Genomic DNA, 24195 nt, shown 5'->3' on the forward strand with positions numbered 1-24195 from the left:
GAAACTGAGCCCAGCCTACCCAACCTTCCCTTCCTCTTCTAGATCACTGAGGAAATCTACTGTCCCAACCATATGCCCTTTTTCGGAGCAAAACTTCTCAAAAAGGCTGTAGGTAGCTGGTGTTTCCACTGCCTCACGTCCCATTTTCTCTTCAACCCACTCCAGTCAGTCTTGTATCCCCATCTTTTCTCCTCATGTCAGCAGTAGCCTCCGTGGTACCAAATTCAATGCCACTCTTCCGTCCTCTTGCCTATCTGTTGGCCTCATGATGCCACACTTTCTTGGACTTCCTTCTACTTCACTGACCCCTCCTCCTCAGATGCCTTGGCTGGCTCCACCCAGCCTTCTCTTCTCCACCTGCTCTCTCCCCCGAGGTGATCTCCTCAGCCCTTCTCTATCTTCAGAGGTGTGACTTCCAATACTAGGTCATAAAAGACATTGTAGTTTCCCTCTTGCTTACATACTCCAGAGGAAGTTAGCTGCCATGTCCTGAGGACATTCAAGCAGTCCTACAGAGAAGCAGACATGCCAAAGAAGTGAGATGTATTGCCAACTTTCAGAGAGGAACTGAGGCCTCTGCCAACAGCCATGTGAGTGAGCCATCTTGGAAAGAGATCCTCTAGCCCCAGTCAAGCCCTCTGCTGATGCAGCCTTTGTTAGTGACTTGATTGCAACGTCCTGAGAAATGTTGATTCACCACCCAGCTAAGCTGCTCCCAGATTCCTGACCGTCAGAAATTGTGTGAGATAATAAATATTTGTTGCTTTAAGTCCCTAAACTTCGGGGTGAGTTGGTATACAACAATTGATAACTAATACACCCATGCTGGCATCATCTTTCAATACTTCCTCACCATGCTCCCAAACACCAGTGTACCTAAAACACACCCAACTTGTTCCTGACCAACACCCTGTCTCATTGTTCCCTCTGACTAAGACCCTCTCACACTGGATCTTCTGGTTCCTGTCATTCAGGACTTAGTCTTTCCTGGCATTGTCTGTCCCTAAAACAATTCAGGGAACAAAGTAGGTGCTCTATAAACTTTTACTGAATAGAACTATGAATAAAATACTTTAAACAGTATTTATTGGAACTATAATTCTTGAGAAGATTTCGTCACTTTCTGAGGTTAAAGTCTAAATTTTTTTTCTGCTAGGTATGCTTAGCTGCTCTGTTGACTTAGAATGCTGCAACTGTATTCAAAGGTTCAAAGGACAAATATATTGAAACAAAGCTGCTGAGTGCAGAGGGACGGTAAGTCAGGATTGGAGAAAGATAGGAGGCAAGGCAGAGCAAAGTCAACACAGACTAAATTTGTGCTGACTCACAGCTGCCTCATTAAAGCAGCTCTAATTGGCAGAATGTTGCTAAAACATGTTTGTTCTTCAAGAATATCCCAGAAAACTGGCAAGTTGATATACCTAATGGCTCAAATATTGACCCAATTCCCCCAGTGCGGAGAAATTAATATCCACTTCAATTACATACACACACACACATATATATAAACTCACTATGAAAGTGGTGGATGGTGTAAATATTAAATACCAAATGTTAAATACTTCTTAACAAAAATCTTCATACTTTTATGTCACAGACTACCCAGGAATGATATTCATAATATTTAACATCTGGCATGGTAAATATATAAATCTCTATATATACCCAGAATTAAAAATAAATTTCCCTTTATTTTCTAACTACACTAAACTATATATAGCATAAAATGGATAACACTGTAGAGCAAATCAGTAATAAATTATCATCATAATTTCCAGTCATTTATAAACTGTCCGTGTCTTCAGGGCTACTTAGGTTGACAGTGGGTCTTTCTCTGTGAAAGCCATCAGCTCCTGTTGGTGCAGACTTTTCCTGCAGCTGTGACTCTCAGTGTTTTCCTAGATCCCTGTACTGCTTTCTGCTCTTGTCTCCCAGGGGAAGTAGAGCCCCAGAGTGCTTCATCCTCCCTTGTGATGGCTTAACCCTTCCCCAGTTTGTAAATAGGTGATATGGTTTGGCTGTGTTCCCACCCAAATCTCAGCTTGAATTGTAGTTCTCATAATCCCCATGTGTCATGGGAGGGACCATGTGGAGATAATTGAATCATGGGGGCAGTTTCCCCCATTCTGTTCTCATGATAGTGAGTTAGTTCTCACAAGACCTGATGGTTTTATAAGGGGCTTTCCCATTCTCTGGGCATTCATCCTCTCCCCTGCCGCCCTGTAAAGAGGTGCCTTCCACCATGATTGTAAGTTTCCTGAGGTATCTCCAGCCGTGTGAAACCGTGAATCAATTAAACCTCTTTCCTTTATAAATTACCCAGTCTTGGGTATTTCTCCATAGCAGCATGAGGACAGACTAATACAATAGTTATTTCATTAAACTCTCTTCAGCCACTCTTTTTGTTTGTTTGGTTTCTTTTTTTTTTTTTGAGATGGAGTCTGGCTCTGTCACCCACGCTGGAGTGCAATGGCACAATATAGGTTCATTGCAACCTCTGTCTCCTGGGCTCAAGCGATTCTCTTGCCTCAGCCTCCAGAATAACTGGGACTAGAGGTGTGTGGCACCATGCTGGGTAATTTTTGTATTTTTAGTAAAGACAGAGTTTTGCCATGTTGGCCAGGCTGATCTCAAACTCCTAACCTCAACTTATCCAACCGCCTCGGCCTCCCAAAGTGCTGGGATTACAGGCATGAGCTACTGCACCCGGCCTCTTCAGTCACTCTTTTTGAGAGGTCATTTTGCCACCTGCAGGAACGTTCTTTAATACAAATTTATATATTGACTCGTAATTCTTTATATGCAAATCTTTTTCCTTGGGGTTAATTATGCACCCCTCAAAGGCTAGGATTATTATACCTTATTCATCTTGTATTCCCAGCAGCAACCATTATGAGGTAAATCTTATAAAGTTCACTTCAGGATAATAATAATAATAAATTATAAAATATCTGTTGTAAACTGGGGAAGGCTGGGTATGATCAGGTTGAAAACTCTATTGCAGAGTGAGAGTTTAAGAGTCTACCGCTGGTCCCAGCACTATGGGAGGCCGAGACGAGTGGATCATGAGGTCAGGAGATCGAGACCATCCTGGCTAATACGGTGAAACCCCGTATCTACTAAAAAAATACAAAAAAATAGCCGGGCGTGGTGGCGGGCACCTGTAGTCCCAGCTACTCGGGAGGCTGAGGCAGGAGAATGGCGTAAACCCAGGAGGCGGAGCTTGCAGTGAGCTGAGATCCGGCCACTGCACTCCAGCCTGGGCGACAGAGCGAGACTCTGTCTCAAAAAAAAAAAAAAAAAAAGAGTCTACCGCTGGGATGTTTACCTGCTGAAGAGGGAGCAGGTAAATGTGCAAAGGCAACTGGGAACCTCTTAAGAAGATATCTTGGAATATCTTGGTTGGGCTGAATTGACCTAACCCTTAGTAGACGTAAAAGACATGAGCCATGAGTCCCATGTCTCTGTCTGCCCTAACATACCCAGTTGTGGCAAAGGTCACATTATGGAAATGTGCAATCGGGACCAGTGCCCTGGATCTAACCCCCTAGATCTTAGATTTTCTGGGGAAGCATACGTTATGGGCTTAGTACATGGCTGAAGCTAGAAATTGTTCCATCCTCATCTCTCCTGGACAGTGGCATACCAGAGAAAAATGACTCTATATATCCACCTATATTTTGAGATCCCAGGCCTGAGGGATAGCAGGGAGGGAGACCTCCTCTTTTTTCCTGTGAAGGGATACAGAATGAAGATACTGGGACTCACATAGACAAATTGTGGCCAGTGTTTTAACCAAACCACCTCAGATCATGAAGTCTATGGGACAACAGGAACTCCATGTGGCAGATAGCAGCAGAGACTGATAGAATTTTCTACTGGTCTCAGGGCTACTTGACTCCTTGAATGGAATAAGCCCCTAGGTTGTTGGATTTGATGTGGGTATTAATTAATTAGGAGGCCAGTAGGTTGAGATTTCCCCAGTGCTTTGAGACTTACATAAGCAAGCTAAAGTTCAACTCAGCATGAAGGTCATATCCTAGGAAAACAAGAAACTTAAAATTAACCTATCAGAAACTGCCAACTAAATTCTAACTAGTGACTTTTCACCTTAACCAAGCAAGTATTTTCTTTGTTTTGCTTCCATAAACACCTTTTCAAAGTTTTCCCCTCACGGCCCCTCAGTGAAGCCCACATTTCTTGTGGTTTGGCACTGCCTGATTCATGAATATCTGTCTGCTCAAAATAAACTCTTTAAAATTTTAATGTGCCTAAATTTATCTTTTAACATAGGAAAGAGACTCCCAGAGGGAAAGAATGTTCTTGCTATTCTAAGATGGATGCTTAAGTGACTGAAAATGAATATTTAAAAGCTGTGATTTTATTTTATGGATGCCAGTTTGGCAAAGCAAGGTATATACTTCCACAGCTTCCTCTTTTCTCAGGACAAAATCCAAACTTCTTGTCATGGCTTTCAAAGTCCTTAGGCCTGCAGGCCTTGTTCCCGGATCCTACCTCATCATCACTCCTGCTACCTTGCGTTTTAATGCTTCACTCAGACTGAGCGTCTTCTCTTTCTTTGAACACACCGTGCTCAGTCTCTTTCTTTTACACCATTAACCGTGCTGAGCCTCCATCAGGATTCCACCCGTGCTGCCCATCTATAGCTCTACCTCATAACTGCAACTTGTCTTGCCTGCAAATCTCAAGTCAGCTATGACTGCCCTCCCTGAGAATCCACCTCTGACCCACGGATTCCAGCAGAGGTGGCCTGACCAGGTGTACCCCCAGCATTATCTCATCCCTTAGCACGGAGTTGTAGGTTAAATTTTGTTCCCCAAGAAGAGTATGTTGAGTATGTTCAAGTCCTAACCCCAGATACAAAAAAGGTCTCTGGTGGTGTAATCTAGTTAAGATGAAGTCACACTGGATAAAGGTGGCTCCTAATCCAATTCCTGGTGTCCTTATAAGGAGATCATTTCTTATGACTACTTATTGTTTCATCCCACCAAAGTGAAGGCTAGACTACCCCAAAAGTGGCAGAGGAGAATTCCCACAATTTCATTTTGAAGTGGGCCGGTTGGGATTCCAAAGAAAGAAGCACTAAATGCTAAGGTCATCAGTCCAGAGCATTTATTAGGAGAACTTACAGTACTACAGCAGTCCTCATGACAGATGAGAGAAAAGGCATGTTCTACCTAGATATGTCTGCAGTGAGGGGATCAGAGTATGGAATCCGTGTGAAAGTTTAAGGAGTTTGGCTCAGAACCAGGACCAGTTTCTTTTGGTATTTGGAGCAACAACCTAGATATCTTTATCAGTGTCTGGAAATGTTCAAGGCCCTAGTTCAGCTTTAAGCCTGCTGAGAAAAACCTGCAGCTGGTTGGGTCATGGAGTGGCCAAGGCACTCTGATTTGCAGTCAGGACACAGAAAGAAAGCAAGGGAACTGGAGAACCCTACAATCCATCTCTCTGACTGGCTCTTAACAGTTTCACAGGCCCACCTTTTTCGTAATGTTTCCTAAGCAGGCAGAAAAGGGTGGGATCTCCTGAAAGGTCCTTTTCCCCTAAATTTATGAAACACTGCCAACAAAACCTACACCAACAGTAAATACAGATGCACATGACAAGACTTAAAATCAGAATTCCCAAAAGGCCTACTAAGAGAGCTTTCCACCAAGGACCGCATCCCCCAAGCCATGATATTATTATAGACCACTAGGAATCATCCCCGTTGTGACCAATTAGCTGTAATTGCTTTTGTAAATGAGAGAGGAATTTATTAACTTCAGCTTCTTTAGGATGCATATACAAAATTCAGTTTTTAAAAGGCACAGGTTCTGTGGTCAGTAAAGAATGTCATGTTCTAACAGATCTGGAAGCTCTGAGTTTATCTTGGAACCTCACGTGGAGAGGATCACCCAACTCACAGGTATTTGAGGATACAAACCCATGGCTGGGTTTGGCTTTAAAAGTCTTATTTGTTGGGAGGCAAAGGTGGGTGGATCATGAGGTCAGGAGATCGAGACCATCCTGGCTGACATGGTAAAACCCTATCTCTACTAAAAATACAAGAAATCAGCCGGGCGTAGTGGCGGGCGCCTGTAGTCCCAGCTACTCAGGAGGCTGAGGCAGGAGAATGGCGTAAACCTGGGAGGTGGAGGTTGCAGTGAGCAGAGATCGCGCCACTGCACTTCAGCCTGGGTAACAGAGCAAGACTTCATCTCAAAAAAAAAAAAAAAAGTCTTATCTGAAATTCCTTGTTGAACAGAATTTCATCAAAGCCAATCCAAAAGGCCTATGTAGAAATAACCATTCTTGCTGCACTTTATGCAAATCATTAGGCCAAGTATAATACTAAAGTTTATTCTACGAACAACATATACAGTCTTATCATAATTTGTTTTTACCAAAAATGAGGACTAGAGAGAAAAATTGTGCTCCAAAGCTTATCATATATTTGTCATTAAATCCTAGTCTCATTAATTGTTTTTAAGCTTTTTACATGCATTTTAGACTAACCCTGCTTATTCCTGTCAATCAAGTGGTGATCTCCTGCAGCTTGAAAGAAAGAAAAAGGGATGGGTCATGTAAACAATCTGGATCAATATGCTAGTTCTGGACAATTCTCCTGCAAATTCTGCCAGGTAATGAAAGAGGAGGGTGCCCATAACCCAGAGGTTTCTTTCTTTGGGAAAATAAAACCAAGGAACTTCATAGACCTCCAAAGGGAAGTTCTATATCTTGGACTAACACCTCTAATAAAGTAGAGAACAATCTACAGGCACCTAAAGATCAAATCAAAATCATTGACAGGCTCAGGGAAAATGCAGGCTTCAGCCCTGGGTGGCTATAATCCCTCTTTAATGAATTCCAGTCTTCTTTATGGAATTGGTTAACCCCTTTATTAAGGCCTCTCTCTCTTGCTTATATGTCTCGTATGGATACTTGGACCCTGTATAGTCAATACTGTAACTCGAATTGTTTCTTCTCACCTAGAAGCAATCAAATTCCAAATGATGCTGCAAACTGAACCACACATGAACATGACATTCTTCTGAGGACCCTTAGATAGACCCCAGGAGGAGCCTTAGCTGCCGTTCCTTATTTGACGCCCCTTTTCAGCAGGAAGTAGCCAGAAAGAGTCATTGCCCAAAACCCCCTAACTGCAGTTAGTGTGACATCTCCACAGGGGAGAATGTTCTAATGTACCCATTACAAAACTTTGTTCCCATATAAAGAGTCTCTTTCTGATTATTGAGTTGACACAATATATCCAAAAGCAGCTGAATGCATGACTCAAACTGTCATCCAACCACACAAAGAGGGCATTGATGTGAGTATGAAACTGATTTTTTTATTATACTAAGGACACATTTAAAAGTATTTTTTCTAGTGACCTAGATGAGATGGTGTGAGGCAGTGTAGAAAGATTTATAAGATCAGTACTTACTTTGTTAAAGGTTGTCACCCTCGTGACTCAACAGCTTAATCTGAGGTCCTAATGTGGCTTATGTACTACATGGTCATTTCAGTAGCTCCCTCCCATTGAAAGGAATAGAGTCAAGTTAAAAACAGCCACTCCTACACGTCTCAGGACTGTAGTACTGCCTACTAGATTCTAAGAAAAATGGTAAGTCATCCTCTTATCACAAGGTAACTAGTTAATATGTTCTTTTTCAAGTTTGGCAATAAAAGTTTAACCAAAAATTTCAGCAGATTTTGCTTTCTTTACAAGTCAGTGGAAACTGGCTTTTTGAAGACACTCACTTTTCGTGACTTGGATGTAAGGACTAAGGTAAATGAGAAATCTCTGCTGGGAGCATAGCTGGGAGGGTACGTCTGTGAAGGGCAGGCTGATGGCCCTCTGGAAGGCTTCTCTTACTGGGTTGCCGCATAAAATACAGGGCACCCAGGTAAATGTGAGTTCCAGGCAAAGGATGAGTCATTTTTTTAGTATAAATGTGTCCCAAACACTGTAGGAAACATGTTTATACTAAAAAAGTATTGATTGTTTATCTAAAAATTCACATTTATTTGGGTGTCCTGTATCTTATCCGCCAAATCTGTCCACCCTATTTTTATAGTGTTTCCTCTCTGCATTGCTCAAATCACCCTTCCTGGCCTCTGGGCCTTTGCACATGGTATTTGTTCTGACTGGAATACTCTACTTTCAGCTCCTACTGTATTTTCTCTATTGTGTCTTTCCCTACATTAATTCGACAAGGTGTATCCAACATCAGATTTCCCCTTAGACTTTGAGCTCCTGAGAGCAGAGCCTTCTTATTTGAGTCCAGTCCTCATTGTCGGGGACAAAACCTGGACATTGTAGGAACTCCTAAAATGAGATAGTTTTAAAATTTACTTGGAAAAATTCTAGCAAATACAAAAGTAGAGGGAACAATATAACAAGCTTGAAGGTACCCATGACCTGGATTCATCAATTTCCAGCAACATTTCTTCATCTATACCAGGTAGTGGATTAAGTTATGTTGACTCCCAAGAAAGAGAGGTCCATGTCCAAATCCTTGGGTCCTATAAATGTGACCTTATTTGGAAAAAGACTCTTTGCAGATGAAGTTAAGGAACTTGAGATGAGCTCATCCTGGAATATCCAGATAGGCCCTAAATCCAATGACAAGTGTCCCTGCAACATAGAGAAGAGAAGACACAGACATGCAGAGGGTGAGGTGCTGGAAGCCCCAGGCAGAAAGTAGAGTGATGTGGCCACGATCCGTGAAAGTCCAGAAATGCCAAGCGCCCCCAGAAGCTGTAGGAGGCAGGGAAGGATTGTTGCCTAGAGCTTCCAGGGGAATGTGGCCCTACTCACACCCTGACTTCAGACTTCTGACCTTTAGTATTGTAAGAAAATGCATTTCTGTTGTTTCAAGCCACCCAGTTTGTAGGAATCTGTGACAGGAGCCACAAGAAAATGATACAAACTCCCATGTACTCCTTCCACTACCATGGGATTCTTTTCAAGCAAATCCCAAACAGCATATCATTTCATCTGTAAATACTAGTATTCATCTCTAGAAAGGAAGAACTTCTCTTTTAAACATAATCACACTATGATGTTTAATATGATAATTTCTTATCATATTAAAATTCTATAATTCCCTAATTTCCCCAAAGCTTCAGTATTCTAGTTTATGTAAGTGTGCCATAAAAATTTCTTAGCAGTTTGTTTAATTTGGTCAGCATCCAAGCAAGGTCCTTACGAAGAGTTTGAGGGATATTAGTCTTTTGTTTTTTAGAAATTAATGAATGAATAGAGACAGGTAGAGTCTGTGGCGGTTTGTGAGTTCTCAGAGCCCAGTCTCATATACCTGGGTTCTGGAGGTGGGTAGAGCTGTGCATGGGTCTGTGCAGGTGTCACTGTCCGTTGGTGAAGAAGTACTGGGGACACAGCAGGCCAAGACCCACACCATGAGCTCACAGTACGGGGAGCAGACACAGTGGCCCTCAGGTGTTATTAGGCTCACTAGGGCTCTGTGGAAGGCAGAGGACAGCCCAGCACTCCTGGGAAGCAATGAGGTAGTGTTAAGTGTGTCCACTGGGAAGAAGCTTGCCAGGCAGGGCTAGCAGATGCACCCAGGCAGGAAGGCAAGAGGCCCCGCTATGCTCAGAGAGTTGATTGGGCTGGAGATCAAGGAGTGAAGATGGGTGTGAGGATGCATTCTGCATGCAGTCAGGACTCACTGAAGAATTCAGTGATTTTTTTTTCTAATTTGCATTTTAGAACAACTACTCTGATTGTAAGTGAAGAGACTAGAGCAAAGTGAAGTTGCAGGTAGGAAGCCTGTGTGTCTGTCTGCTCCCTCAGCCACATCTGCCAACTGTGGGGAAGCTCACTCTAACAGGAGGGTAGCTCAAATTGCAGAAGTCCAGGTGTCCTGAGAGAGATTCACATTATAGGACCAGTATGTGGTGGAGCTACAAAGCACTCCTAATCGAAGCATTCTGGTACAGTGCCACACCAGGGAAAAATGATTTTGCATATACTTATGTGCATGTAATTCACATATACCGTCTGTATCTTGGCAGCCCAGGCCTGAATGGCACTGAAGGAACTGAGGGAAGGCCTGGGGCCCCACGGAGCCTTAAGGAGCAGAGTGAGGATGAGCCAGGAGCACATACACTGTAAGGGACAACAGGGTGGCCTGAGAGCAGAGGGTGGGTCTGTTTGCTCTTCAATATTTCCTCACCTCCTAGAAAACTGAGGAATCCACGGCAGACAGAATCGTTATTTTGCAAATGCATAAGAAAGAATGCTTTTATCGGAAATAAAATGACTGTCCAGGAAAAGAAGAAAATGGCTTTATGCCATTAACGAGAATGGTAACTCTTCTCCTGTGCACACCCGAAAATGTCAGAAGTGCATTTCTACATTGACATTTTAATAGATTGTATGAGAAATTGTTTGTTACAGGACAATTCTTGGAAAAGTCAAACCACATAATTTATAGTTTCCTTTTTTACTGAATTTTTAATTCCAAGAAAATGGTTGGCTATGAGGAGATTGGAAATCTGAATTCACATCAGATCCTAATGAAAAGAAATCAATTTTAACTAAGTCGGCGAATAGGAGTTGTATTATTTAATTAACATGCAATTGGAACGAGTTCATTAGTTTCACAACAGGCACAGTCAACACTTAGGTAAAGCACTTTATTGTTGCAAAACTTTAGAATATTGGTTTTGTATGTTCTTGGCCTCCATGGCTGCTTTACTAAAACCTGAAAATCTTCCTTGATTCTTCTAAAGATTTTGCATTCATGGGAGGCTGCCTTGGGCTGCCAGGCTGTAGAAACTTCTTCACCGTGGGCAGGTTGCTGATTCTGGTTTTCAGGGCCTGTAATTCATAAAGCACAGCCTGAGAGTGAAGCCAAGGACTGACACCACCATTAACACGACCCAGGGAATCTGAGCCCCTCCTGCCAAAGACCAAGCGAGTCCCCTGCATCAGCACTAGCATGGAGGCAGAAACAGACACCCAGTGAGAAATGAAGATCAGAACAAGAACATGTAGCTCATTTTATTTTCCCCAAAGATGGCTTTAAGTTTTAATCAGTTCAGTCATCCCTATCTTTCTCCTTACATATTAATCCTGTAGATTAGTGACTCTCATATAAGACAAGAAAAAATAATGTGCCTGTGGGATATCAACACAGATCAGTCTCTAAGCAGAAGTAAAAATATGGGGAAATTAGTTGGGGAAGGGAATAGTTATAGAAAATATTAAGACAAACCATGGGACCACCTTTTCTCAGTGAGAGACACAGTGTGGGGGGCAGAGTGCTGGAGAGCTGTGCAGAGAGGAACACAATGTCTGACAGCAGGAGCCGGAGCCCAGGGAGAAAACCAGATGGAAAGGGCCCTGCTCAGACTGACTTAATGAGGGAAGACAAGGGCACATATGGGATAAAAGACGTCACAGAGAATTCAGGAACAGAAACCACATTGAAATAGAGGGATGGGGAAAGATGCTGGGCCCTGGGTCCTTCACATGATAAAAGGCAAAATACTCTTTGTGGGGTAGCATGCACCACAAATTTCCTTTTCATAAGAAAATTGTTTTCATTTCTCAACATTGGAGCCTGGAAGCTGATTTTGGAGACCCTGGGGCACTGAAGGCCTGGAGAAGGCTGGGGTCAAAACTTGGACAGTCCCAGGGCCCAGATACAAGATCCCAAGATGGAAGATATGGGGCTGCCTCTCTGGGCTGTGAAATGGGTCACCTTCAGCAGAGGGAAGCTGGAGATAAGGCTGGAGTCAAGCTCTTCCACGTAGTAGAGAAGTTCCACCAGGTGAATGTCAGCCCGGCTCAGCTTGTTGCCAACAAGGTAGTCTTGTCCATGGCTCTTTAAGACCTGGAGAATTGGAGGAATCAGATCAGGAACACATGTCCACCCAGGCTGGGACCCTTGCTTCTTTCAGAGCCTCTCCACCCTGACTTCCCCCACCTCTGTTGCCTTACTGCATGGGTGCAGAAATCCAGAGCTTTCCCCACATTATCTGAATGAATGAGAGAGTAAGAAGTGTGACTCTACTCACTCCTCAGTTGGAGCTCAGGCTCCCATTTTCTCTTCTCATCTACATCACTGTGGCATCTACACCACCCACCCAGCTTGCTTCTTCCACATGGGCCAGGGGCATAGCACCCGCCGACACATGTTCTGTCTGCCCCAGGCCCTACAGTGTGGAGCCCTCACATTTAGGACGTGGCTGTACATTCTGCTCCCTCCCTCTCCAATCTCCCTTGGACAGCGACTCCACCTTCATGACAACACTCTTCCCCTAGAAAGAGACTATTTCAGAGTCCTCATTTCTCCTTGTCTGCTCTCCTCATTCCCCGCTCTATCTCCCTGAGATCTGTAGTAAACCTGGGTGAACCTGAGTTCATCATCTTTCTCACAGCATTGACTCTCACTCCTGACTGGCACTATGTTATAATCTGCAAGCTGAAGCATTTAGGGGTGAACTGCACTGATGTCTACAACTTACTATAAAATGCATTTTGCAAAATCTTCCTCTGCATCCCACAATCACTCTCCTTTTTAAAAATACCCATCTCTGAAACACTACAGTATTCTCTGGTTGGGCAATTGGTCTCCTGTCTTCCTGCACATGGTACCAGAATGTTTTCTGATGGATCACTTTCATCATGCTCGTCTTCAATCAAAGTCCATGGGGTTCCATAGACTCAACAGCAACCTCTAGTGTGGTCCAGAGCTTTCCACAGCCCACGTTCTACTTATAAACACGAAATTTTGTTGAACAGATAATTCCATGTTGAGGTTCAGTAAATTAAAATTTTGCTGGAAAATTACAGCTTGGGTATAAGTGATACAATTGTTTCTCCAAGCCTATTTTCATAAAATGCCTTGAGAGTCAGAGCGCTGCATTGGTGTTCACGAAGTCTCACTGAAAGTGAAGGTCAGTGCCCCAGGAATGCCCAGCCACTATTTTTCTACTGGCCTCTAAACTCAGTTCCCCAAACACTGAATAGTTTCACTTACTTTTTCAAAGGCAGGGAAATAGCGATTTTTTGTTTTCTCTTTGATCAAGGCAAGTTTGGCATCTTTTTCCTCAGGCTGACAAAAGGGCAGAAGGAGGATCATTTCACCCAAATCTGCTATACCTTCTGTATACATGTCAATCCTAAAAGACAAAAACAACCAAATGCTCAAATACCTTTTGCCTTAGATTTTATAGGTTTATAAAAACCTAAGAGAGTAGAGTAACAGGTGATGGCAAAATAATTCACCTCCAGTGAGTGCCTTTTATAGTCTAGTCATTATGCTCTGATTTTTACAGGTATATTAACATTTCTTTATTAAAACAACCTATCGAGGTAGACAGATCTCTAAGTTTTGTTACACGCATGACCTAATACAGGAAAAAAAAATTGGTGGTCACAGTCATGACAGAAATTGGTGGAATCACTGCCAGTACCCACTGGTGCTGTGCTAGGATCGGTCATCTGAATCGTGGTTTGTTCTGTGCATGGACTTAGTGTGTGTCAAGTGGTCAAAGATCTGCTTCCTAAGTAATCCTAAGAAAGTCCCTGGCACAGCCCTCTCATCCATATTTCCTTGTCCTCTCTCATCATTTTACACCTCCCAGGGCTAATTCTATGTCCCATATTTGCAATTCTTCCAATTACACTCATGAAACATGTTTCCACAGCCCTCTCCATGTGCTGTTGCCCAACTTTAGCCATGTGTGCCTTTCCTGAGACCCCACCTAAGAATCCCCTTCCTTGGTGAAATTCTCTATACTTTTTAAAACAAGAGCTTTATTAATGCATATTCACATACTATAATTGTCACATGTTACATTATACTATTGAGTGGCTTCTAGTGCATTCATAGAATTCTGTAAAAATAATCACAGTCTAATTCCAGAAGTATTTTTATCACCCTGATAAGGACATCTGTACCATTAGCAGTATTCTTCCTTTTTCCCCAAGTCCCACTCTTTTAGCCCCAGGCAACCACTAATCTACTTTCTACCTCTTTGGATTTGAGTATCTGGACATTTCGTACGAAAAGAATCCTATAATTCGTAGACTTCTGTGTCTTGTTTCTTTTATGTAACATGTCTTATGGTTTAATCATCTTGTAGCATGCATTGGTACTTCATTCCTTTTCATTTCCAAATATCTTTCCATTACATGGCTAAGGCGCATTTTTCTCCTCCATTTATTGATTGTTGATATTTGGGTTGTTTCTACTTTTTGAATACTATGAACATTGTTATTTGCATTATTCTTTTATGTGAAAGATATAGTGTGGATGTATTTTTGATTGTTTGGGGGTATACTGGTTAGAGGGTCATCGGAGTTTTTGAGGAGCTGCCAGCAGTTTCATTCAGGATTTATTTGGAATCATGCAGTGTGATCACAACAGCAAGGAGACCCCTTGGCTTTGCTGGTATTGAATCAGTCTGGCTGTTTTGGCCTTCTATCCATGTGTCAAGGTAACCACAGCATCTTTGGTGCCAGCCTCTACTAGCCCTGCTCAAGTATTCCAGTTGATATAATTGGTTGCTAATTTAGTTCCTGGTCATCATTCTTAGAATTACTGGGACCTTAGATTTGGCTTCTTTGCAGTTTTCCCTCCCTAGTCCTTCATCTACAGACTCTCAAATATTCTACGCCTGTCCAAAGCTATTGGCCGGAGTCCAGCCTCTGAAGGCCTGAGCACCTAGAATCATGATTCCCCATCCTCCTGAGTTCACGGTTCATCAGTGTTTGGAAACCTCTGTCACGGTGCTGGATCCATAGGCTGCATTGTCTTTTACAATCACACTTGTCTGAACCCTCCCCATGTTCACTGTTCCCTCATCTCCATGGGACTCTGCAATAATGGACCTCAGTGTACACATCCAAGGCCCAGCCTGCTGCTGGTCTCGATGCCGTCCCACGGTCCCACCCACTCAAGGAAGGATCTAAATCACTCTGTATTCTCTGTAGATGGAAGAACAGAAAATATACCGTACAGGGCTCTCTCCTTTATGTCTTTCCCATAGAGGTTGTATTTGCTGGCAATGTAGTTGAGAATGGCTCTGGTCTGCACCAGCTTCATCCCGTCAATCTCAACCATTGGCACTTGCTGGAACATCAAACATCCATCTTTAGAAGGAAGAAAAAAAAGGAAAGTGAAATGTCTATGAAACCCACCCTTTCCGGATGAAAAATAACAGCTGTGGAAATGACTAAATTTGTAAAATGAAGAAGAAATTATTGCCTGGTAAGATTTCACTTGAAACAACTCATTTTTATTTTTATTTTTTGGCAGAGTATCATTCTGTCACCCAGGCTGGAGTGGAGTGGCGTGATCTTGGCTCACTGTAACCTCTGCCTCCCAGGTTCAAGTGATTTTCCTACCTCAGCCTCCTGATAGCTGGGATTACAGGCATGCACCACTGCACATGGCTAATTTTTGTATTTTCAGAAGAGATGGGGTCTCACCATGTTGGCCAAACTGGTCTCGAATTCCGGAACTGAAATGATCCACCTGCCTCAGCCTCCCAAAATGGGGGATTACAGGCGTGAGCCACTGCACCCAGCCCAAACAACATTTTAAAAAAGCTTCGTGTAGTTCTTCTTTTTCTTAAGAAGCTTCCTTTTACTTTTTACCCATTTGTTTCATGTATATTTTTATTGCCCTTCCAGATACATAGTGGGACTCTTGTATTTTTTGTGTTGATTTACCTTCATGGATGTTTTAGGAAGAGGTTGGGACAAGTTACAATACAACTGGCAACAAGATGTCATTTAAAACAGGAACTTCCCAGAGTAAGTCTCATGGTGTTTGTGACATTTAAGGCAGGTTCTGAGAGGTTTTTATGTAACGGTCCCTTTATCTGCTCTTCAAAGTCTGCAATAGTGCTGCAGTGTTACCTTGTCATGCTCCCCGATGAGAGAAAAAACTCAAGACATTGGCCACATCTATTTCTCTTCCTTTGGTCTAATGCATGTTCTTGCATGTGCTTGGATGGGGCAGGCTGTATGGGATCCTGAACTGATGACCACAGCTCATTCATGGTTCCCCAAGCGTGAAAACAAAAAAGGCTTTCTCAGGGTGCAGGAGATCATTCCTCTAAAAAATACTCTGAGAGGTCTGGTCCTTTTAGCCTGGAGAGAGTTGCCAGACTTGATCAAGGAGCCACATCTCTTCCACCTTAACCACTTTCTCCCTCTGTACCATGTCCAAATACCACCCCTCACACACATAGCATTACTGGCTGCTCAACGCTCCCTCTGTACTTTCTACTAGATATACTCATCAGAGGCACTTAGAGATTGATCTTACCATTTCTTAACTTGTCCAAATCTTCTGCAGATTTTAGAAATTTCTCTTCAAACTGGAAGCAGACACAGTAAATGGGTTCTAGTTAGTTCATTCTATTATAGACTTGTGACCTTGAATGGCCCCTATCTGGTGCATAATTTGGAGAATATAAGATTTCTGAGTTTGGCAGGGTACACAGAGGGGGCTGGTCATGGCCATTTGGAAATTTAGACCTAAATCATTGAGAGAAGTGCATGGGTCACAGCACACAGCTGCTCAATCTTCTAGGTCACTTCACCTTCACCCTGATCTCATGAATGTCTATGATTAGATCATGTTTTGAGAGGGAACGTCACTGGAGAAAAGGCACTGAGCAGTTCTCCTAGTTATGGTGTTGTCATATCTTAGGAAAGCCTGTGTCTCCAAGTGAGATCAGACCACAACCTTGTGTGTCCCCAGCATGGGGCATGCCATGGGCTAATGGCCATCAAATATTCTGCCACCAAGGAGCCTCTGCTGTAATTTGTATCGCCCCACTTCTCAGGAACCCTGCTAAGGGTGAAATAGGTCACCGCTGTTACACAGCTTTAACACTTGCAACTATAATTTTCTCTTCTGAAGTTCGTGAGACACAATAGGGTAAAATTCTCAATTTAATAAAGGAATGAGAGTCCCACACTAATATTATTTTTAATGAAAACTTCTAGTTTCTGATGTGGTTTTGTGGCACTGGGGAATGCTCGTGTGTTCTAGAAGCCTGTCCCCCGATTTTAACCACGTGTTTATTTCTCTGCATCCTCATAGACATGTAGGCCACCCCAGGGCAGGGACTGTGTCTGTCTTCTTCACTGTCTCCATGACCTAGTACAGAACCTGGAATTAGTAAGTGCTCAACCAAATAATTGCTGTGAATTTAGTCAATCTTCAATAGGTAGTCTGTTACAATCCACTCCCTTCCGTCTTCATTTGTAGTTTGCGTTTTACCTCTAATTACAACCATTTAAAAATATTACGCATTTTTTATTTTTTATTGTTGAAATTATGAACATGAATAAGTATAAACAGAAAAACATAATGATTCTCCTTATACTTCTCACCTAGAATCAATAATTATCAATCAAAACCAATATGGTTTCATCTGTATGCCCACCTACTTCTCCTCTTGTAATAATTCCAAAGAAATCCCAGATCCGTATGATTAATCCTTAAATACTTCAATGTGTTTTCCTAAAACACATTAAGTATTCTAAAGATAGCCATAGTACATTATCACACATGAAATATTAACAATAATTCTTCCATGTCATCAAATATTCAATCGATATTCATGTTTCTAATTGTTGTATAAATGCCATAAATTATTTTTTACACTTTGTTTAAATTCTAATCCACTTAAGTTCTACACTTTGTGATTAGTTTCTTAAATGTATTTTAATATGTATGCCTTTAGATGCGAAGAAATTTTAAGAATTACTTGGTCAAATCTGTTCATCTTTTTCTTAATTACAGTCCATTTTTATTTAAGGCACAATGCTTCAGTTAGTAATCATCTCATAGTGTCTCTGGGAAAAGTATGTGATAACGCAATTTTAAATCCAACTTAAGATGACCTAACTCAGAACCTACCTCTACTCCAGCTGCAGCCAGGAGCCACCGGGTGGACTCCATTCTGCCCCGTGCATTGTAGTAGTGGAGCTTGGGTTTCTCTGCCATGATAGCAGTCTTCTGGAGGTTTCTCTAAGCCTGAATGAATGAATGAATAATTGAAGCCATAGAATAAAAAAATGTACTTTAGCATATATGGTTGAAAACTACCTAAAATACTGAGGTAGAACCTGCCTTCTTCAAGACTGGGTTGGAGGAGTTCCTGGAATGTTTTTTTGGTTCAGATTGTTACCCAACAGTGGCCACCCTCAGATTCCAGCAAACCAGTCTCAAGTTTTCATTGGCTAACTGTGACTTTTCTTGGCAGCCTAAGAGGTGAGAGTATGTGGTAATAACACATGTATAGGAGTTAATGGGAAGAGGAAGAATTAAAGGACTAACATTCATTGAAAACTTCCTAATGATCCTTCCTCAATGCTAGTACCTTTCAATTTTTTTTTTTTTTTGAGACAGTCTCTCTCTGTCGCCCAGCCTGGAGTGCAGTGGCATGATCTTAGCTCACTGCAACCTCTGCCTCCCAGGTTCAAGTAATTCTCTGCCTCAGCCTCCCGAGTAACTGGGATTACAGGTGGCTGCCACCATGCCCAGCTGATTTTTTTTTTTTTTTTTTTGTATTTTTGGTAGAGATGGGGTTTCACCATCTTGGCCAGGCTGGTCTTGAACTCCTGACCTTGTGATCCACCTGCCTCAGCCTCCCAAAGTGCTGGGATTACAGACTTGAGCTACCACGCCCGGCCCCTTTCAATATTTTAAATCTTTAACCCTCCTTATAGTCCCATGAAATGGTTGTTATCTCCATTTTTTAGTTAATGAAATGGAACATCAGAGAAATACAATGTTCACAGTCACGCCCCAGTTGGTGATAGACATGGATATCTACACCAAGGACTAAAATGAAGGCACACCTGGAAGCCAGCTGGGTGAAGGCCCTGGGAATCCATGAACCGGCTGTGAAACCAGAGGATGTCACTGATAGGGAGGACAGTCAGGGAGCTAAGTCACTGTTCAGTTCTTTGGCTGTGAGACTGCATTTGATCAAAACCAGAAATTAGGCCTCAGACTTGTTTGACTGTAGCTAGAAGATCCAAATTATTTAAACAGACAAAGAATGCTAATCCCTTGTTTCTTTTGGAATTCTGTATTCTAATTCTGTGGGGGGCATTTTGTTTTATAACCTGGAAGAAGAGATGTTGCTGCATTAACTTTGTAGGATATGGAAGGAGCTAGCATTTATTCAATGTCAGTCACACACTGGTCATTCTTCTAAACTTCTCTTCGTTTTATCCTACAAAAATCACCTAAGGTGAATGCTGTTGTTATTCTCATTTTACATTTGAGGATACTGAGGTTTTTAAATTGACTTGCCAGAGTACATTATCACACATGAAATATTAACAATAATTCTTCCATGTCATCAAATATCCAATTGATATTTGATGGATCCATCAAATTCTTTACTTTCCAAAAGTTAAACTATTGACTCCCATATTTTAAAATGTAGACATTTAAAATATTTTGATGCCTAATTTTAGTCATACCTACTTTTTTAGAAATATAGTAGTTGAGGCTGGGTGCAGTGGCTCACACCTGTATGAATTCTTTGAAATCATACTGAATCAACTCACCTGTTTTGTAATTAGATATTTTGACATTGTACTTTCTATGATAACTCCAGGAGTAAATTCAGGTAACTTGGGAAATGGAAATAGCATAATTCAGCAGAATGAAAGGGAGAGTGAAGTTCACAGGAAAGCGTGGGGTGTGCTTGTTTAACTGTTACGGACTAGAGTTCACTGTGTCATAATTCCAATCTCCAAACTAAACTCTCTTAGCCATTGATTGAGGATCATGTTTCAAAAGGAAATGAAATTTTATCTTACATAATATTTTATCACAACACTCCTGCTGATAACTAACATACCACTTTCTCAATGTGAGGTTTCCAAGGGTCAGGCTAAGACTGAGACCATAGGTTACCATTGAGCTTTGTTGGGTCAACAGAAAATGAGAACCAGAGAGTTCAAGGATTTGCCATGGGTCACACACACATGCTGCTCATTCATGGTCAATATCTAGGGAGTGTGTCTACCTTCTGCAACACCCTGGGAAATGGCTCCTATTATCCGAATTAAAGATGGGCACACTGAGTCTCAGAGAGCTAAAGCACGTGTCCCATGCTGCACATTTGGTGAGTGTTGGGTCAGCCCGAACTTCTGATTGCAGGTCCAGAGCTTTTCCACTCCACCCCGTAACCTGGCTCTCAGCTCCTCTCTGAGAAGTTGTTTTATATTTTCTTATTCAATGTATATTAGCCAACTAAATGTTGGAAGGAGAGGGCGAGACGGGAACATCTAATTCTTGAGTTTCTCCTGTGAGCAACTTTTCAGGGGCTTGCTTGGAAGAAAAAATTAATAAAAGTGTGCCTTTCTCTGATTTGACAACCTAAAAACCAGAGTGAGTTGAGGACTAGTATAACTGGATTTACATCAATTAAAAATGGGCTTGTTTTGAAAGGAATATAAGCTCTCATAATTCCAGGAGTAAATTCAAGGAGTTCCATCTCTGAGTTGGTCCCAATGACACTGTTTCTTATCAGAGAGAAGGGAGAATGAGATAAATCATGACTCCTCCCATTATGAGATTCATAAACTCAGTAGGTTGTTTAATCTCTGAGCCTCAATTTTCTCTCCTTAGAATCGAGTTAGTTATTTCTACTTTTGCAGGTTGCTGAGAAAGTTAAATGAGATAATGTACAAAAATTCATAGTAGGAACTCAGCAATGGGTGTTTGCTCTGGTCCCAGTGCTTGGAAGATGGGTGAGTCTCTGGACACATTGAGTAGCCCATGGATCCTCTTTCTTTGATCTATCTATCCATCAGTTATTTTACCTATCAACAATCTATGTATATGTATCTATTTATAATCTCTGTCTACCCATCCATGTATGTATTGTTTTGTTCTATGTATCTATCTCTCTGTAATCTGTCTCTTCATCATCTATTATCTATCTTGTATCCATTTCTCTAGTTCTCTATCTTTTGTCCATAGAACTCTAGTAGGAATAAGATTTTATATGAATCTAGACTTACATGAAATCTGTCCTATGATGACTCTCTGTTTCTGTCTCTCTCTCTTTCCTTTCTAGCTCCTGTACAGAGATTAATGATATTCACTAATCAGTCCACGTGGATTAACAGGAAGTTTTCAGTGAACGTCCAAGCAGTGGGGCACATCAGTAACATGGCCTTGCTTAGCCCCATGAGGTCATGTAGTCCCATGGTTCTCAACCAGGGGGATTTTGCTCCTCTGCTCCAGAGGACATTGAGCAAGGTCTAGAGATATTTTGGGTTGTCACATCTGCAGGGAGGGAGAGGGGGCTACAAATCAGATAGGTAGAGGGCAGGGATGCCTGGAAACATCCTAGAGTGGGCAGGTCAGATCTCCATACAAAGAATTACACCATTCAAAGGGCAGCAACAGTCAGAGCCTCTTTCTTAGCTATCCTCTAGATTGGCCAGGAGTCGGTAGAACTCCAGGGACAGAATATGACTTGTCATGGAGCTAATTAGTGGCAAAGGCTCAACTAGAATCTAGTTCCCCTGACATTCAAACTAATTTACTCCAATTATAATAAACCTTAGTTTTAAATTTTCACAGCCAATATAGTATTACAGTGTGTAAATTGTATAGTATTACACAATTTACAATTGTGTGTTGATTACTTATATAGAGAAAGAAATTTTTGCATACATTGCCACTTCTTCCAGCACTGATTAGTCTCAGATTGTTTAAATTACTATCATTTCCTTTTTCTCCTCATGTCATTGTTTCCCATACCATTCAATGCTGAGGCCCTGGTTTTCTAAATTCTTCATTTTTACATTGCTCTAAAGATGCATCCAACAGAATAGAAATAAACAATTCTTGAACTGTCACCCAAACACACCAAGATGGCACGATATGAGTAAAAACAGACTTTTTCTTGTCTTAAGGACACATACTAGCATATTTTTCTAGGAGGCTAGAGAGGAGAGTGTGAGGCAATGTAGAGAGATTTATAAGATCAGTACTTACTTTGTTAAATGCTGTCACTGTCGTGGCTGGTCAACTGACTTCCAGGTCCTAATGTATTTATAAGCTTGTTGTTCCTTTCAATAGTTCCCTCCCACTGAAAGAAGGATAAAGTTACAGAAAAGCAACTCCCACACATTTCATGGCCAAGGGGCCACCTACTGGATTCTAAGACATGAGTAAGTGATCTGCTTATCAGAAGAAACTGGTTAATATGTTCCTTTTCAAGGTTGGCAATTAAAGTTTAAACAATACATTTCACCTGGATTTTGCTCTTTTTGCAAGTCAGCAGAAACTGGCTTTTTAAGACACTTGTTTTCATGAGTTGGATGCAAAGACTATGGCAACTGAAAAACCTCTATTGTGAGCATAGCTGGGGGGGATATCTGTGAAGGACAAGCTGATGCCACCCTTTTCTTTCTGGGTTGACAAATAAAATATAGGACATCCATGTCAATGTGAATTTCAGGCAAACAATCAATAATTTTTTAGTTATAGCTATTTCCAAAAGTGGTATGAAACCTGATTATACTGAAATATTCTTTATTGTTTATCTGAAATTCACATTTAGGTGGGTGTCCCGTATTTTATCTGCCAAATCCGGGAACCCTATTTGCATGTGCTTTCCTCTTTATGCCACTCAAATCACCCATAATATAACAAATCTGAAAGTATCCATCACCTGGATTCATCAATTGCAAATAATCTTTCTTCATCTATAACATGCAGGGCGTTTTGTTGGCCCCCAAGAAAGAGAGGTCCATATAGAAATCCCTAGACCCTGTGAACTTGATCTAATTTGGAAAAAGACTATTTGCAGATGTAATGAAGTAAAAGAATTTGAGATGAGATCGTCTTGGCATATCTGGAAAGGCCCTGAATCCATTGACAATTGTCCTCACTGCAGAGAGAAGAAAAGACACAAGACACAGAGGGTGAGGTGCTGGAAGAGGGAGGCAGAAATTAGAGTGATGTGGTCATGATCCATGAAAGTCTAGAAAGGCCAAGAGCCCCCAGAAGCTAGAAGATGCAGGGAAGGATTCCTGGAAATCACTTCTAATCCAAGCACGTTAGCACAATGACACACCAAAGAAAAATGATGTTGCATATACTTACTTATGTGTAATTCACATATACCATCTGTGTCTTGGCAGCCCTGGCCTGAGTAGCACTGAGGGAACTGAGGGAAGGCTCATGACTGGGGCCCCACAGAGCCTTAAGGAGCAGAGTGAGGATGAGCCAGGAGCACCCGCCTGTAAGGGACAACAGGGTGGCCTAAGAGCGGAGAGTGGGTCTGTTTGCTCTTCAATATTTCCTCACCTCCTAGAAAACTGAGGAATCCACAGCAGAAAGAATGGTTATTTTGCAAATGGTTAAGGAAGAACACTTTTATCAGAAATAAAATGACTCCAGGAAAAGAAGAAAATGTCTTTATGCCATTACCCAGTATGGTAACTCTTCTACTGTGTATACGTGAAAATGTCAGGAGCACATTTCTACATTGACATTTTAATAGATTGTGTGACAAGTATTACAGGACAATTCTTGGAAAAGTCAAACCACATAATCTACAGTATTTTTTTACTAAACTTTTAATTTCACGAAAATGGTAAGTTAGGAGGAGACTGGAAATCTGAATTCATATCAGATCCTAATGAAAAGAAATTAATTTTAACCAAATCAACAAATAGGAGTTTTATTATTTAATTAGCATTTGATTGGAAAGAGTTCATTAGCTTTACAGTAGGAACAATCAATACTTAGGTAAAGTACTTTATTGTTGCAAAACTTTAGAATATTGGTTTTGCATGTTCTTGGCCTCCATGGCTGCTTTATTAAAACCTGAAAGCCTTCCTGGCTTCTTCTAAAGTTTTCGCATCCATGGGAGGCTTCCTTGGGTTGCCAGGCTGTAGAAACTTCTTCACTGTGGGCAAGTTGCTGATTCTGGTTTTCAGACCTGTAATTCACAAAGCACAGCCTCAGAGTGAAGCCAAGACCTGCCACCATTTATACTGCCCAGGGAATCTGAGACCCTTCTACACAAAGACCAAGCAAGTCTGCGCCATCAGCACCAGCATGGAGGCAGAAACAGACATTGAGTGAGAAATAAGATAAAAGCAAGAACATGTAGCTCACTTGTATTTTCCCCAAAGATGTC

At 41.7% G+C, this 24195-nt stretch overlaps 1 protein-coding gene across 3 annotated transcripts; it reads right to left on the reverse strand.

Annotated features, from left to right (window-relative positions):
* Positions 1 to 10462: 10462 nt before the first annotated feature.
* LOC117087357 (glutathione S-transferase A1) lies at positions 10463 to 22212 on the reverse strand. 3 transcript variants are annotated; one of them, XM_033217438.1, is made up of 7 exons: positions 22041 to 22212; positions 17928 to 18044; positions 16323 to 16374; positions 15007 to 15139; positions 13023 to 13164; positions 11742 to 11873; positions 10463 to 10855 (listed from the first exon to the last, which is right to left on the reverse strand). In XM_033217438.1, the coding sequence occupies exons 2-7, from the start codon at positions 18012 to 18014 to the stop codon at positions 10733 to 10735; spliced, it is 669 nt and encodes a 222-aa protein (XP_033073329.1). In that variant the 5' UTR covers positions 18015 to 18044; positions 22041 to 22212; the 3' UTR covers positions 10463 to 10732. The 3 variants fall into 3 exon arrangements, with proteins under 3 accessions (XP_033073329.1, XP_033073330.1, XP_033073331.1); XM_033217439.1 differs by lacking the exon at positions 22041 to 22212 and adding an exon at positions 21056 to 21074 and having other exon boundaries at positions 10586 to 10855; XM_033217440.1 differs by lacking the exon at positions 22041 to 22212 and adding an exon at positions 18141 to 18274 and having other exon boundaries at positions 10586 to 10855.
* Positions 22213 to 24195: the final 1983 nt, after the last annotated feature.

The sequence above is a fragment of the Trachypithecus francoisi genome, unplaced genomic scaffold (genome assembly GCF_009764315.1).
Source record: "Trachypithecus francoisi isolate TF-2019V2 unplaced genomic scaffold, Tfra_2.0 Lachesis_group10, whole genome shotgun sequence".
Taxonomy (NCBI): Eukaryota; Metazoa; Chordata; class Mammalia; order Primates; family Cercopithecidae; genus Trachypithecus; species Trachypithecus francoisi.